We start from the raw sequence: 17847 nt of genomic DNA on the forward strand, positions 1-17847 counted from the left end.
ATCAGCTGACAATCAGTGAAAATTTATTGGACTTAGATGTACAAGATATAGTGCCAGACTCTGGAAAATCTGCATATGGAGGGTATATTCCAGGCTGTCAGTTATCAACCACTTACTATGTACTCTTTATCATTATACCTCTGCTAATTTGGTTAGCTTTTAGGACCTCATTAAAGCCTCATTTATTATCAGGAGAGAGACGGAGAGCATCAATTAGTTATTTAAATTAATTCTGTAGTTTTCAACTGCATTTCACAGGACAGCAAAGCTTTACCCCTCTGAGGTTCATTGAATGAGGACCAGATCATAATAAAAATTATAATGATAATAACATAATTATAATTCCTAAGTAAATTACCAATACAAGGATAGACATAAAACATCACACATAACAGTGAAAACTTGAAAATATTCCCAAGACAAGGGTGCCTGCTATCACCACAGCCATCTCAGCAAAACTAGAAAGAGTCATAAGGTCTCCAAAGGAGAAAACTAAACTGCCATTATTCCCAAATGATGTGACTACATGAGTAAAGGGTTGATGGTTAAAAAATCAATGCAAAATTTTATGTCTAAATGCTAATAACAACTGAAATGTGAAATTTTATAAGGCTATCCTTTACAATAGGATCAAAAAGAAGTAGCATTGTGGATCAGTGAGAAAATGATGATATTTTAATAAGTAGTGCTGACACACTTGATGAACCACATAGAAAAATAAAATAAAATTGGATAATTCCCTCACATCATATGCAAAAATCAATTCCAGGTGGACTAAAGCCTTAAATACAAAGGAAAAAACTATAAAAAATTTTAGAAGACAATACAGAAGAATATTTTAGGAACTCTGTGAAGTTTTTTTGAAATAAGACACTAAAAGTGCTAACCAGAAGAGAGAATACTGTTAATCTCAAGTACATTAAAAACATAACTTTATATTAATTGAAAAGACACCACAGAAAGAATGAAAATATGAACCACAGATTGGAAAATGAGCTTTGCTATCCATAAATATGATGAGGGTTTAATATCCAGAATGTGTAAAGAACACCTGTAAGGCAATAGGGAAAATATGGTATTCACATTGGAAAAACAAAGAGAATTAATAGGAATTCACAAAAGAGGGAACCAAAACGCTCATAAATATATGAAAAATATTCATCCTCATTAATAATAGAAAAATGGAAATTAAAAGAACAATTAAAAGTACCATTACATACCCTGCAGGTTAACAATACCAGGTGTTGGCCAGTATATGAAGCAACAGATGATTTCATGTAGGAAGGAATGTCAGCTGGCACAATTACTTTGTAATGCAGTGTGGCATTTACCTAGTAAGGTTGAAGATGTGCAAACCCTAAACCCAGCAGGTAATTCCTAGGGAAACTCTCATATACCTGACGCAGGAGACATACAAAAAATATTGATAATGTAAAAAATCTGTGCACCAATGGTGGATTAGGTAACTAAATTGCATTTATTGATTTAGTATTCCTATAATAAAATACTAAGTAGCACTTAAATTGAACGAACTACAGCTAAACACATCAAAATTCATGTACTGCAGAATAAAATGTTGAATAATAGAAGCAAGTCACAGAAGAATACATTTAGCAAGATTCCATTGACCTGGAGTTCAAAAGCAGGCTGTCTTAGTCCATTCCAGTTGCTATAGCATAAATACCATAGGCTGGGTGGCTTAAACAACAAAGACTTACTTTGCATGATTCTGGAGACTGGGAAATCCAAGATCAAAGTGCTGGCACATTTGGTGTCTGGTGAGGACTCACTTTCTGGTTTATACGGCCATTTTCTTGCTGTGTCCTCACATGGTAGAAGTGTGAGAGAGCTCTCTGGGGTCTCTTTTATAAGAGCACAAATTCCACTGATGAGGGCTCTAATTAACCAGCTCCCAAAGGCCCCAACACAATGGGGATTAGGATTTCAACATATAAATTTAGCAGGGAGGAACACATTTAGTCCGTAACACAGGCGAAATAAGTAATAATTATTTTAAGCTTCATAGGTGATAAAACTTTTTTTTTTAATCAAGAAACAGGGGACTTGCCCAGTGGTCCAGTGGTTAAGACTCTGCACTTCCACTGCAAGGGGTGCAGGTTCGATCCCTGGTTGGGGAACTAAGATCCCACATGCCGCAAGACGTGGCCAAAATATATAAATAAATAATAAAAAGATTTAAAAAAATATCAAGAAACAACACAGTTCAAAATAGTACTTACTTCTTGGAGGGAGGAGAATATATGATTTGGGAGGTGTATTAGTTTGTCAGGGTGGTCATAACAATATACCATAGACTGGGTGGCTTAAACAACAGAAATGTATTGTCTTATGATTATGGAGGCTGGAAGTTTAAGATCAAATGTTGGCAGACCTGGTTTCTTCTGAGGCCTCTTGCCTTGGCTCACAGATGACCTCCTTCTCACTGTGTCATCATAGGACATTTTCTCTGTGCGTGCACATTCTTGGTGTCTCTCCCTCTTCTTAGAAGGACACCAGTCATATTGGATTAGGGCCAACATTATGACCTCATTCAACCTTAATTTTTTTTTTTTTTTTTTTTTTTTTGCGGTACGCGGGTCTCTCACTGTTGTGGCCTCTCCCGTTGCGGAGCACAGGCTCCAGACGCGCAGGCTCAACGGCCATGGCTCACGGGCCCAGCCGCTCTGCTGCATGTGGGATCTTCCTGGACCGGGGCACGAACCTGCGTCCCCTGCATCGGCAGGCGGACTCTCAACCACTGCACCACCAGGGAAGCCCGAACCTTAATTATTTTTTTAAGGTCTTACCTCCAAACAGTCACATTTCTAAGGTATTGAAAGTTAGGACTTCAACATATGAATTTAGGGAGAGCAATTCAGCCCATAATAGAAGTTTCACATGCGGGATGCCCTGATATACTGATTACATTCCAGATTTTTGCCTGGGCAGCAAGTAAGTGGGTTTTTATTCTATTACTGATCTTTGAACTGTTTGTATATGTATTCATACACTCTTTTGTATGTGTGCTAGGTGGAATCCTAAGAAGGCTCACCAGGTTTCCCTCCCTAATCCCCAGGAGTGTGAACATGATGAGATATTACACTCATGGTTATGTCACATTACATGGCAAAAGGGATTTTGCAGATGTAATTAAGGTTACTACTCAGTTAGCTAAATTAAACCAAAGAGTAATTATCCAGGTGGGCCTAGAGTAACTGCGTGGTTCCTAAAAGTTCTCTGCTGGCAGCAGAAGGGGAATCAGGGAGATTTAAAGCATGAGATCCATTCAATGCAAGGAATATATAAAAGCAACCTCTAGGAACTGAGAGTAGCCCTGAGCCAACAACAAGTAAGAATAGGATACCTCAATCTTACAACGGCAAAGAACTGAATGTAGCCAACAACATAAATACTCTTGAGAACGGATTCATCTCCAGAGCCTCCGATGAAACTTCAGCCCAGCTGACACCTGGACTTTTGTCTTGGAAACCCTAAGCAGTTCTCACTATAATAATAATAATAATAATAATAATAATAATAATAATAATAATTGTGATGTGATAGAGGGGTTAACTAATACCATGGTGGTAATCATATTGCAAAATATAAATGTATCAAACAAACATGGTGTACATCTTAATCTTATACAATGTTATATGTATATCTCAATTAAAAAAAGAAAAGCAGATAATCTAGTCAAGCCACCTGGACTGCTGACCTATAGAACTGTGAGATAATAGATAGGTTTATTTTAAGCCACTAAATTGCAGAAATTTGTTACTTAGCAATGAACAGCTAAAACAGTACGTATAATATAGTTCACAACAAGCTGTTTCAATAAAATGCAGAAGGATTCTCCACAGCCTCTAAGCTCTGTATTTGTAGGCTGTTGCTTCAGAAAGTTGTCAAGTCAGCCTCTAGTGCCACTAGGCCATATTGAACTTATTTTGTATCCAAGTATGTAACAGAGAGATTTCCAGACAATCAAGAATTATCCATGATTCCTTACTGAGGACCATATATCCTTGTTTACTGTATGCGTTTATTGAATTCAAGGTTTAATCAGAGCAATTCATTTCCTAACCATGTTCCCATTTGAGAACATTTTGTTTTTTGGAAAGAGTAAAGTATGTTTTCAGAAATGAGAGCATAAACACTGGGCAGTTGTCTTCCTATACTCTGCAGGGATAATGCTCAGCAGTTCCTGTATTCTCAGTCTAGCACATTTTGTAAGAAAATGGCAGCTTTGAAAAGCTCAGTACTGCAAAAGACCTGAATAGACATTTTTCCAAAGAAAATATATAAATGGTCAACAGATACATGAAAAAATGCTCAACATTACTAGTCATTAGGGAAATGCAAATCAAAACTGCAATGAGGGCTTCCCTGGTGGCGCAGAGGTTGAGAGTCCACCTGCCGATGCAGGGGACACGGGTTCGTGCCCCAGTCCGGGAGGATCCCACATGCCGCAGAGCGGCTGGGCCGGTGAGCCATGGCTGCTGAGCCTGCGCATCCGGAGCCTGTGCTCCGCAACAGGAGAGGCCACAGCGGTGAGAGGCCCACGTACCGCAAAAAAAAAAAAAAAAAAAAAAACTGCGATGAGATATCACCTCACACCTATTAGAATGGCCATAATGAAAAAGATAAGAGCTAACAAATGCTAGTGAGCATGTGGAGAAAAGGGAACTCTTGTGCACTTCTTGTGGGATTGTAAATTGGTGTGGCCACTATGGAAAACAGTATATGAAGGACCCTCAAAAAATTAAAAATACAGCCACCATATGATCCAGCAATTTCTCTTCCGGGAATATATGCAAAGGAAATGAAAACACTAACTCAGAAGGAAGTTTCATGTTCACAGAAGCATTATTTACAATAGCCAAGACATGGAAACAACCTAAGTGTCCAGACAGGGATGATATATACACACATATATATATGCAATGGAATATTATTTAGCCATAAATAATGGAGAAGTCCTGCCATTTATGACAACAGAGATGGACCTTAAGGGCATTACACTAAATGAAATAAGTCCAAGAAAGACAAATACTGTACGATTTCACTCATTTATAAAATCTAAACAAAATAATAGAAAAAAATCACATTTGTGGTTACCAGAAGCAGGGAATTGGGGAAGGGGGAATTAGACGAAAGTGGTCAAAACACACAAACTTCCAGGCGCTTCCCTGGTGGCTCAGTGGTTGAGAATCTGCCTGCTAATGCAGGGGACACGGGTTTGAACGCTGGTCTGGGAAGATCCCACATGCCGTGGAGCAACTAAGCCCGTGAGCCACAACTACTGAGCCTGTGCATCTGGAACCTGTGCTCTGCAACGGGAGAGGCCACGATAGTGAGAGGCCTGCGCACTGCGATGAAGAATGGCCCCCACTTGCCACAACTAGAGAAAGCCCTTGCACAGAAATGAAGACCCAACACAGCAAAAATAAATAAATTAATTAATAAAAACTCCTACCCCCAACATCTTCAAAAAAAAAAAAAAAACACAAACTTTCAGTTTTAAGGTAAATAAATACTAGGGCTATAATGTACAACATAATGACTAGAGTTAACAATGATGTATTTTATATATTTTTATATATGTATTTTATATATAAAGTTATTAAGAGAGTAGATCTTGAGTGCTCATCACAATGTAAAACATTTTTTTCTTTTTTTAATTATATCTATGAGATGAGGGATGCTAACTAAACTTATTCAGTAATTATTTCACAAAATATGTAATTCAAACCATTATGCAGTACACCTTAAACTTATACAGTGATGTATGCCAATTATATTTCAATAAAACTGGGGGAAAAGTTTACAAAAAAATAGTACTAGAGGCTTCCATTAACCCCCCACATCTTCACTACTTACATGATTTCTTTCCTATTGCACTAAGCACCTTCAGGTATCACCTGGACTTTTGCAATGAATTTGGGAGAAATAAAGTCAGACTGTGTCTGAATACACTGGCATCACAACTCTTGGCTCTCACAGGGATCAGCTGTGTGAGAAAAGAAGAGCAAAACACTAGGAACAAAGACTGCCATGAGGCTTAATTCTTTACTTGAAATATGAAATCAATGCAGCAGGACACTCAATTCACCAAATACTGTCAGAAATATTTAGGGAGACAATCACACAAGTCTAATCGTCTGCTATTATTATGATCAATGAACCTTACTGAGCATCTACTATGTTTGACCAACAACTTATTGCTTAAAAGTATGTATGGTTAATAAGATAACTTGTTTAATGGTAAAATCAACTTGATTGCCTTCTATAAAACGTTTTAAACACCAAGGTTTTATGTGAATTCTATCAGTTGAAGGTAGCAATTTCTATCTGCCTAAATTTCTAAACTCCCTAAATGTATTTTCACTAATGTTGCTATTATCTCTAATAAGAGATAAGGACCTTATGGTCAGGTATTTCTAGGAAGTTCAACAGATTTTTACAATTTAATTCAACAAGAAATTCTTTGATATTCCATAATCTAAATCTGTGTTCTGCTTGGGTTTTAATTTTATTGTTTCTATATTTTGCATTAATACCAGATTCAATCTCATTAGATCTGGAAACTTTTATGAATTTTCCCAGTGCCTAGGAGGAAAAGATAAAAGCCATAGTTGCCTTACCAGAGATGCCCAGGACAAGGACAGCCAGCAGGAGGAGTATTTGTGAGCTCTCAGTAGCTATGTCTGTGCTTGATCTTGATCCTTGTCTGAACGGTGGAATCAATACTGCAGCCCTCTTTTACGTGCTCTCTGTAACCCTTGGTAATTTTTGTTGTTCTTGCACTCTTTTTCCACTGAAGAATAAAAGGAGCAGCTTATCAAGTGGCATGTTTGTCACTTACAAGCCAATAAGGAAGCTGGGTTTGTTTTTCAAGCTTTGTTTTAATTGGGGGGTTTGGGGCATGATGAGATGAATTCATTGAACAGAGAAATTAACCCTTTATCTCCTGAGCATGAAACTGTATAATTGTGAAGGGTTCAGTGCCAGTTGCAGTTAGTAACTTACAGAATGGAATTTTTAAAAATGTCTATACATCTTTTCAATTTGTACAATGTAGGAAATGAAGATGCTTTTCCTCAGCAAGTATTTGCTTTTGGCTTTTGTGCCTGTTTGCATAATACCACTCAAGGTTATAATAGAATCTTCCAAGCTCTAACTACACTTACAATATAGGTAACCTATAAAGATACTGAATGAAGTTCAGACTACAATAACCCTTGTCCTGTCAAGAACAGCAAACTACAGTTTACTACTGGTTTGAAGGTAGCAGCTTCAGTTTGCTTGAAGCTGAATTAACTAAAAGTGGATTATGAGCTTCAGTTTTTTCCCTTAAGCAGTTTTATAAATGACCTTAATTATCCTATACTGACCACATTTTTTTTTTTTTTTTGGCATTAACAAACCAAACACCAAAGCATTTGTTTCAGTTTCCTGGGGCTGCCATAACAAAATAACACAGACTGGGCGGCTTAAACAACAGAAATTTTTTGTCTCACAGTTCTGGAGTCTAGAAGTCCAAAATCAAGGTGTTGGCAAGGTAGTTCTATCTTAGATCTATGAGGGCAGGAGCTGTTCCAAGTGTGTCTTTCCTTGGCTTGTAGATGGTCGTCTTGATCTTCACATGCTGTTCTCCCTGTGCACACATCCAACTCCAAATTTCCCCTTTTTGTGAGGACACCAGTCATATTGGATAACCCACCCCAATGACCTGACTTTAGTTTGATTACCTCTGTGAAGACACTATCCCTAAATGAGGTACTGGGCGTTAGAATTTTAACCTATGACTTTGGGGGGTGGGAGTGGGGGGAACACCGTTCAACCCATAACAACATTTAACTGAAGAATCAGTGATTGCTGAGGGCTGATATAGTCTGAGGTAAACTTATTCTAAATAATGTCTTCTCTTTTGCCAATTCTCACTGAACATCCATTACATGCCAGGGCCTTTGCTGGACACTAAGTATTTAAAGAATAAAAATTGAGTTTCTGCTCTTGAGAAGTTCATAGTCTGTGTGGAGAGGCAGACATGTAAGCAGATTAAACTAGATGGTGATCTATAATATATAGGCACCCTGGAGACAGAGCAGGGAGGACCTCCCCTGCAGAGCCAGGAAAGACTTTACAGAGGAGGCAACACTGGAGTTGTTAAAGATGAAAGAAGCTCATATTAACAAAAGGCTGACAAACATTTATGACAGAGAAATGTACAAAGAGGCATAGCTTCATGAAGGGCTGCTATGGTCTGAATGTTTGTATCTCCTCCAAAATTCACATGTTGGAATCCTAACCCCTAATGTGATGGTGTTAGGAGGTGGGGGTATTTGGGAGGTGATTAGGTTATAAATGCGGGGCCCTCGTTAATGGGATTAGTGCCCTCATAAAAGAGACCCCATAGGGCTGTCTCATCCCTTCTGTCATGTGAGGATACAACCCAGAAGAGAGACTTCACCCAACCATGCTGGCTACCTGACCTTGGACTTCCAGGCTCAAGAACTGTGTGAAATAATTATCTTTTGTTCATAAGCCACCCAGTCTGTGATATTTTGTTGGAGCAGCCCAGATGGACTAAGACAACAGTCTTGGCGTATTAAGAAAGTGGGAAAAAATTATTTCGATCTTAAAATGAGATAAGTAACAATAACTTGACAGCATTCAATTGACTCATCAGATCTTGGCCTTTATACAAACCAAAATGCTGAAAATAAGTTAGAAACACTATTCAGACACAACCTTAATATCTTTGAGTCTCATTTTTCTTCTGTACCAAGTAGAGATAACAAAATACTATGTTATCAACGTGCTTAGATATTATGATGATAATAAGGAAGGAAACAAAGATAAAATAACCAAATATTTAAAGACTCAAAATAATTCAGTTTTCCAAAACTTAAAAAATAGGCTCAGGACATCATGATAGTTATTAATGAGTTTGCTAAAGAAAATAGAGCTCTGGAAATCGACATTGAACTTCTGTTGGGTCTCTTTGATCAACAGTAAGTCACATATGGTCAGGGAAAGGATGTCCAGAGATGTTTAGGCTGAGCAATTCTCAGACCTCTTATGAGGTGGGGAGATACTTGAGATCTGACTTGTTAGAGTGGAGAGATCTTGTGAGCACTCAGGGCATTCAGTAGAGATAAAGAAGAGGCATGACTTAGCAGTACAGTTAAGTGAACCCTAAAACAAAGAATTCTCTCTAGACCACACTGATAAAGCTTAAAAACAAGCCTCAAAAAGATCAAGCTGATACTCCAATAACTTAACTGCTCGCCAGAACAGAGACTAAAACTCCAAAAGAAGAAAACAAAATCTTGATGCTGCACAATAGAATATTCAATTTTCCTTCACCCAATCAAAAATTACTACACATGCTGAGAAGTAGAAAATCATAACCCATAGCCAGGAGGGAAATTCAGGTAATAGACTCAGAAATGACAGAATTATAGAATTAATAGACAAGAATTTTAAAATAGCTATTATAAATATGCTAAAGCATTTAAAAGAAAATATGAACATAATGAAGAGAGAAGTGGAAAGTATATATATGTAGTGTAACTTCTAGAAATGTCCAACTAGAAAATAGAATACACATCCGCTAACTCCTGACCTTCAGTGAGAGTTGTCTCATGACAGGCCATCCCACCTGTGAGCTGAGAAAACTCCTCTGCCATTCCTGCCTCTATACCCCCAAATGGAGAAAGCTCCCAGGAAAAGAAGCAGGAGAGAGGAGCTTGAGTTGAGAAGCCACTAGCATATATAGATGTTGCCCATTGCAACTTCAGAACTCATCAGTAAGCACAGGGGATATGCGTGGGGCACCAACAGTGAAGACAAGATGAGCCCTTCCCCTTGTTATTTGTATGAGTCGTCACAGAAAGGAGAAATAGCAGCATCTGTGATTCTGGATTGCCTCCATTGTGCTATTGCAGGTCTGCCACCTCTGCCATCTCCCAGTGTTTCTCCAGTTACTTCAGGAAGTCCCAAGAGGATATCTCAATATGACTCACAAAGAAGGACTCACAATGACAAAATGGGGTAAGCCATATTTTCTCCTCTCCAGCTCTAGCTCATTTAGTAACATTGCTCAGGAAATCTCAGTCACTGTTGCCATTGCTGTTTCCCACTGTTGATCTCTCAAAGTTGTGATGTGACACATAATATTCTTTTCCTACTTACTTCATCCTATGACCACTACCTCACATGCCTTTTCACTTCCTGCCATAACATGTCCAAAGGGAACTGCCTTATACTAGGAAAGTCTCAGGGAAATTTGGTGTGAAAACTACACTACATATCCACCTGGTCCAGGACTGAGACTGAGACAACACCCATGGAGCTGGCTTGAGGACCAATGGCAGATTCCTGGAGACATTGATAACATTTAAATCCTTGCACAACTTCAGAAAGGGTATTTTGTTATTACCTTTATTGTATAGAAAGGAAAATAAAGTTAGGTCAAGGAACTTGCCCAAGAACACTCAGTCCACAACTGATAGAGCTGGAATTTACTCCAAAGTATATCTGATTCTTTGAAACGTTTGCCTTTAATGACCATGTGAACAGAAACATATTTCTCCTTTTTAAGCTGCATGTTCTGTATTGACAAGACAAGGCCAATATAGCAAACTCCGTGTTTGAGGGTAAGGACTGGTCTTAGGTGTGGGGTCTTAACTGAACCCTCTGGGTCCCACTTGTAAACATTTTCCCATGTCCTCTGACTTGGGGTTAGTGAGTGAATACCAGCATTTATGGAGTGCCTAGATAGTTTACATTTATTTACTCTGTAATTCACAAAGTTTCTTCCTTCTCATCTCGATCATAATCAATACATTGGAATTATGAAGAGATTATCATTTTTAACTTTTTAAAGTGTGAAATAAAGGTTGTATTTTGCTACTTAGAGCCCTTATTTACCCAGCTACTTGGAGCAAGCCTGAACTTGATCTCAAGTATTCAGGATGCCAGCCTCACCTTGTTGCCTCTGCTGAAGGCCTTTACCTAGGGCTTAGGATTTCCTGAATGAGTCCTGAATCAGAGAAAACACACACCCCACACATCCACAAACATTGTTCCTTTTCAGGTTTGGAGTGTGGTTTCTTTTAAATAAGAATCAGGACTAAATTAACTTGGGTTTTTTAATAAAATAAATAATAAAATTAATTATATGATGTGCAAGGAGATTCAATCACATCCTTAATTATGTTACATGTAAATATTAACATAGAATCATTGAAAACCAAGCAACACATAAAGGGATCTTCCTTCACGTGACGTAACAACTTTGTTTCTGTCTTGGAAACGTGGTGTACTGCAGTTATCCTGGGACAATGTTGAAGACCAAGTTCTAGGGGGCTTTCTCAGGCTAAACAATCCATCAGGTTCCCTAAAATTGCACCAGGAAGCATGGGAACTAACACATTCAAATCTTAAAACCATTCTACTGTATTTGATAAACTGGCAAAAAGGGTTGGGATAAACTTAAACTCACTTGTAGTTACTTATAAATGAAGGTTACAAAATTGAACCAAAATATCAATTAGATGTTTTTATGGATTGACTAATCAGCCACTCATTTCTTCTATTGATGACACAAATTACTTGAGTTTTGAAGAAAAAGTCTCTTTATCACCATTTCACCATCAGTTTCATTAAAATGTTAACAATTCTTTGAAAAATGCTATAGCAAAAGCAATGAAATGAGAGTTCTTGTTAAGATAGCTACAAGAATGAAAATGTTAATCAGGCTCCCTGACTTCAGACTATACTACAAAGCTACAGTAATCAAGACAGTATGGTACTGGCACAAAAACAGAAATATAGATCAATGGAACAGGATAGAAAGCCCAGAGATAAACCCACGCACATATGGTCACCTTATCTTTGATAAAGGAGGCAAGAATATACAGTGGAGAAAAGACAGCCTCTTCAATAAGTGGTGCTGGGAAAACTGGACAGCTACATATAAAAGAAGGAAATTAAAACACTCCCTAACACCATACACAAAAATAAACTCAAAATGGATTAAAGACATAATGGAAGGCCAGACACTATAAAACTCTTAGAGGAAAACATAGGCAGAACACTCTTTGACATAAATCCCAGCAAGATCCTTTTTGACTCATCTCCTAGAGAAATGGAAATAAAAACAAAAATAAACAAATGGGACCTAATGAAACTTAAAAGCTTTTGCACAGCAAAGGAAACCATAAACAAGATGAAAAGACAACCCTCAGAATGGGAGAAAATATTTGCAAATGAAGCAACTGACAGGATTAATCTCCAAAATATACAAGCAGCTCATGCAGCTCAATATCAAAAAAACAAACAACCCATCCAAAAATGGGCAGAAGACCTAAATAGACCTTTCTGCAAAGAAGATATACAGACAGCCGACAAACACATGAAAGAATGCTCAACATCACTAGAGAAATGCAAATCAAGGCTACAACGAGGTATCACCTCACACCAGTCAGAATGGCCATGATCAAAAAATCTACAAACAATAAATGCTGGAGAGGGTGTGGAGAAAAGGGAACCCTCTTGCACTGTTGGTGGGAATGTAAATTGATACAGCCACTATGGACAACAGTATGGAGGTTCCTTAAAAAACTAAAAATAGAACTACCATATGACACAGCAATCCCACTACTGGGCATATACCCTGAGAAAACTATAATTCAAAAAGAGTCATGTACCACAATGTTCATTGCAGCTCTATTTACAATAGCCAGGACATGGAAGCAACCTAAGTGTCCATCGACAGATGAATGGATAAAGAAGATGTGGCACATATATACAATGGAATATTACTCAGCTATAAAAAGAAATGAAATTGAGTTATTTGTAGTGAGGTGGATGGACCTAGAGTCTGTCATACAGAGTGAAGTAAGTCAGAAAGAGAAAAACAAATACCATATGCTGACACATATATACGGCATCTAAAATAAAATCGTTCTGAAGAACCTAGGGGCAGGACAGGAATAAAGACGCAGACATAGAAAATGGGCTTGAGGACACGGGGAGGGGGAAGGGTAAGCTGGGATGAAGTGAGAGCATGGCATGGACATATATACACTACCAAATGTAAAATAGATAGCTAGTGGGAAGCAGCCGCATCACACGGGGAGATCAGCTGGGTGCTTTGTGACCACCTAGAGGGGTGGGATAGGGAGGGTGGGAGGGAGATGCAAGAGGGATGGGATATGGGATATATTTATACGTATAGCTGATTCACTTTGTTATACAGCAGAAACTAACACAACAATGTAAAGCAATTATAGTCCAATAAAGATGTTAAAAAAATTAAAAAGCAAAAAAAAAAAAAAGAAAGAATTTTTTAAGAGGTATACTTGAGTAACAAGGTAGCAAGGAACTCCTTATAAAAAAACAACAATATATTACCATAGTGACTCTCACAGGAGGGGGAGGGGCCAGTGCACAGTTTGGAAAAGTACATTCTTTTTTTTTTTTTTTTTGCGGTACGTGGGCCTCTCACTGTTGTGGCCTCTCCCGTTGCGGAGCACAGGCTCTGGACGCGCAGGCTCAACGGCCATGGCTCATGGGCCCAGCCGCTCCAGGGCATGTGGGATCTTCCCGGACCGGGGCACGAACCCGTGTCCCCTGCATCGGCAGGCGGACTCTCAACCACTGCACCACCAGGGAAGCCCCAGAAAAGTACATTCTTGAGTAGATGAGAGCCAAGGGGAGTGACAGCTATCACCAGATGAAATTATGTGTAACTTATAGTTTGATTTATCTGTGCAGCAAATGAATGCCCAGGAGGAGAAAAAGAAGTTGGGAAACATTGATGTAAATCATCAGATTATCTAGTAAAGATAGACCTTTTTTCCTCAAAAAAATGAAACAAAACTTGTTTAGTTGAAATACTTTATTTTCATGTTCTTTGTAAATCAATAAATATTTAAACTTCTCTTTTGTAAGATATAGAAAAGCGCTGCATAATTAACACTAACAAGGCATTATGCCTTACAAGAAAGACATAAAATGTCCAAAGGATATTTAGAACATTGTAGTTTTTAAGCGTCAACATGAGAAATGCTGACCACATATTGTGAAATCATTTCAATAAATAATAACTAACATTCTTTTAAACATTTACAAAAATAGATGTACACATACATCCCCCCATGCTGACAATGACCTCACTATTTGTTTGGATGCCCCAGTCTCTGTCACAGGGGCTGGCATGCTGTGGGCTCCTCAGAAATATTAGTTTAATGACTGAAGAATATTTGCAACCCTTCTACTTCAAACTAGATAAGAATCAGGACTAAATTACCTGGGGTTTTTTTTCATAAAATAAATAATGAAATTAATGATACGATGTGCAAGTAGAGTCAATCACATCCTTAATTATGTTACATGTAAATATTAACAGAGTCTTCGAAAACCAAGCAACACATAAATAAATAAAGTAAATAAATAAGTGGGAGAACCCTCCTAAGAGATGTTCAAACATATTAAGCCCGATCCAGGTGGCCTCAGGAGCTGGCGATTTCTCTTTTTCCTCTTTGATCCCTGTAAGGGCAGGGCCTACTTCAGGAACAGCCATCGAGGAGTTTTCTCCTTCCCCCTGGTCAGTTGGAGCTGTCCCTGTAAGGAGAAAAGGTCTTCCTTACTAGCTGCTTCAGAAAGCTGACTGCACAGCACTCTTCTCCTGTCCTGCTCCCTGGTTTCCAGAGATTTGAGTCCAGTCTTTCCAGCCTGGCACCAAATGACTACTGCCTGTAACCCACTATTCTGTGTGGCAGAGGCTTCTAGGCTCTTGGAGACTCTTATTTAGGAATGAGGGTGGGGCCTGTGCTCTCTACAGTATTATTGGTTCTATGGGTGACAAATGGCCAGGATTACTCTCTCTACCTGTCCCACTGGGCCTAACTTAAGCCACAGAGCAAACCGATTTGGTAGCTACTATTGTTTTCCTTGTTTTACTAAGTCTTAGATAAACCAAATAATTGTCCTTGAGTCACATGGCTAATAGGTGCTGGAACCCAGATTTGTACCCAGTACTGTGTCACTGCAAAGTCCCAGCTCTTCACCACTAAGCTTTAGTGCCTATGTTGCAGAAAACCAGGGTTCTGATTTTCAGGTGTGAGGTCCAGAAAGAACTGGGAGAAAAAAATGCCTGTGTTTTTTAAACAGGTGGAAAGCTTTTCAGCATAACTGTCCATGTTAATGAAAGCAGCTTAACTCACATTCATTTGAATGGGGAGAGTCAGGGGCCAGGATGGAAGGCACTGAAAATATCCTTCTGGCAACAGAGCAGATTAATAATCTTAATGGCAAATTTAATTGTGGAATAATGGTTTTTCAGTCCGTCAGCTAAATCCTGGGTTTCTCTGATATAATTTTCAGGAGGCAGATGCCTGACTCTAGCCACACGTGTGAATAAAAACCATAACTCACTTGTTTAGCATCTTGTTGATGACTTTTTTAACCATGGGAGCTTCAGGGTTGAGACAAACTTCCTGACCAGTCTTGAGAGTGGCTCTGCAGAGAGAAGGGAGAATCCACGTGAGGTCAGGCTGGGGGTCGGGGTGGGGTCGTCGGGACGGCGGGGGTGACAAGCAAAGCAACAGCGGCAGCACTTACACGACTTCCGTTTGGCCGCAGTGGGGTCCCGGGGGCGTCACCTTCACGCTCTGGATGTTCTTGAAGTGAATCCCCTGCAAGGTCTGCAGGCATTGGCAGCGCAGTTCGGTGACCACAGGCGCCCCTGCGGGGAGGACAGACTCGGTCAGGGGGCTGTCCCGGGATGGGCCCCCACCCGCCCCCGTCCCGCCCTGGGGATGCCGGGCGCCGGGTCTCACCTGCTGCGCGCTGGCCATTGGCCACCAGGAGCAGCAGCAGCATCGCGGCGCGGAGGAGCCGGGCGGCGGCGGGGGTCGCGGCGCGGGCCATGGGGTTCAGCTCAGAGGGTCGCTTTCTGCAGCGGGAAGGCGGGCTGGAGGGCTGGCGGAGCGGATTCTGTGGCTCCCCGAGCCGGGCGAAGCTCTTTTATCCCGATCGGACAGGGGCTGGCAGCCCAGGGCCAGGGAAATTCCCCGACGTAAGTGTAGTTCCCGGGTCCGGAAAGAGGGCGCGGCCCCGCGGGCCTCCCGCGTAATCCGCGCTTTCGGGGTGGGGGTGGGGTGTCGTCTCTGAGCCGAAATCCCTGCAGGGGGAGTGAGTTGCCGCCACCCCGGGGCTACCGCCTGCCAGTGCGGCCGTGGGCGCCTGGCCACCCCTGGTCTCCGGGCGGAGAGCGGGGAAAGCGCTAGGGGCGGATTCGTGAGACCCTCACAGGGGTAGAGGGACAGTTTTAGGGAGATTTCTGTTTCTTTAGTTATCAGACCTGGGAGAATTAAAGAGGAGTAAGCGGGTAGATTTTGCTTAGCTGTCTGTCCTCTAACTCTATATATCCTGTCTCTCTAAATTTCGATTTTGCTTATTTCATACCTGTGGACTGAGTGCTGTCAAAAATACAGCCGACATCTCGGAATCCAGAGAAGAACGTTCAGCTTTTTCTTCATGTTGTACATTCTCAAATCACACTTAGAATATCTTGGTTATGTTTTCCATTTGGTGGGAACTGGGATCAGTGTCAAAAGTTGAATCCGGGGTTAATTTCAGTGAAAGTTGAGGGCCGTAACACAACCTAGTTTTTTGGGCCCTGCTGAAATTCCTTCTCTCAGCAATGTTGGAATTCCAAAATTCCCTGCAGATCTCCTTTTCCACGTATGGAGGGTTGAGTTGATCTAAGAATATGGAACTGGTGGTCACGCTGAAGCTGCCGGCGGGCTAGTCGGGGTCACCTCTTCTGGTTCTGTCCTTGGACAAAATAGCACATGAACACCAGGGAGTGGGTACCTGCTGCATAGCACGCTTACTCCGGATGTGCGCGGATGAAACATGAAACATCGAATCACACATGAAACACTGTTCCATTCACTGAAGGGAGACCTTCAGTGTTGGTCTTCCTTTTTCTTGACACAGTGACATGCCTCTCTTTTCTGACCAGGAATTTCAGTCTCTTCACCTGATGTCTTTACTAGTTTTTCATCAGAAGTTTTAGAGCTCTAGCATTGACTCAACATTAAATCTAGAGGATTGGATTCAGACTTCTTGGAGACATGGAGTATAATGGGAGTGGGAAGAAGAGAAAGAAATGGCCTCTGGCCCAGGGATGGGTGTCTAGGGCCCGGGCTCTGGGCAGCTCAGCTCAGTGAGGGAGAACTTGGATCCCGCAGCCAGCCACCTGGCCTGCAGCGAAGCCGATTGCATTTAGTTGCCACCTATTACCTGCACATTGTTAAATGTTTCTTTGCCTACCCCACGGTGGTCATGAGAAATGAGTCAACGTGTGTGGGAGCCGGCAGGGATTAAATGCCTTATAAATGTTTATTAAATAAATAAAATAGAAATAGCTTTTTCCAACAGCACCTAAGCAGAAACTCTACCTGTTGTGAATCCTTCTATATCCAAGAAACCAAAAAAAAAAAAAAAAAAAAAAAATAGTTAATGGAAAAGTTCACTCCCCAATTTTTCTCTTTATATTTAAAAAATTTCTGAATCAGGCTTTCTGAAAGGAAGGCACAGCTACACTCTACTAGGAGATGCATTTACGTTGGGTTTTGGGTTTTTTGTTGTCATTGTTTTTACTTTTGAGACGTATCATTGATTTATTTTGTAGTCTTACTTTCAATCACCTCATCTGTTAGAAAAGAGTTTGAATTAAAGACTCCCCACCTTATTTATTGGAAAAGGTTTTTAAAATGAACGACTGTCTTTAAAAATACTCTAGTGTTTTTCAGGATGATCCTG

At 40.2% G+C, this 17847-nt stretch overlaps 1 protein-coding gene across 1 annotated transcript; it reads right to left on the bottom strand.

Annotated features, from left to right (window-relative positions):
* Positions 1 to 15446: 15446 nt before the first annotated feature.
* On the bottom strand, positions 15447 to 15945 carry LOC307054931 (growth-regulated protein homolog beta-like; the record flags this gene model as incomplete). The annotated part of the gene is made up of 3 exons (XM_079706806.1): positions 15447 to 15534; positions 15637 to 15760; positions 15855 to 15945. The coding sequence occupies 3 exons, from the start codon at positions 15943 to 15945 to the stop codon at positions 15447 to 15449; spliced, it is 303 nt and encodes a 100-aa protein (XP_079562932.1).
* Between the last annotated feature and the right edge of the window lie 1902 nt (positions 15946 to 17847).

Source organism: Hyperoodon ampullatus, assembly GCF_949752795.1.
Source record: "Hyperoodon ampullatus genome assembly, chromosome: 1".
Taxonomy (NCBI): domain Eukaryota; kingdom Metazoa; phylum Chordata; class Mammalia; order Artiodactyla; family Ziphiidae; genus Hyperoodon; species Hyperoodon ampullatus.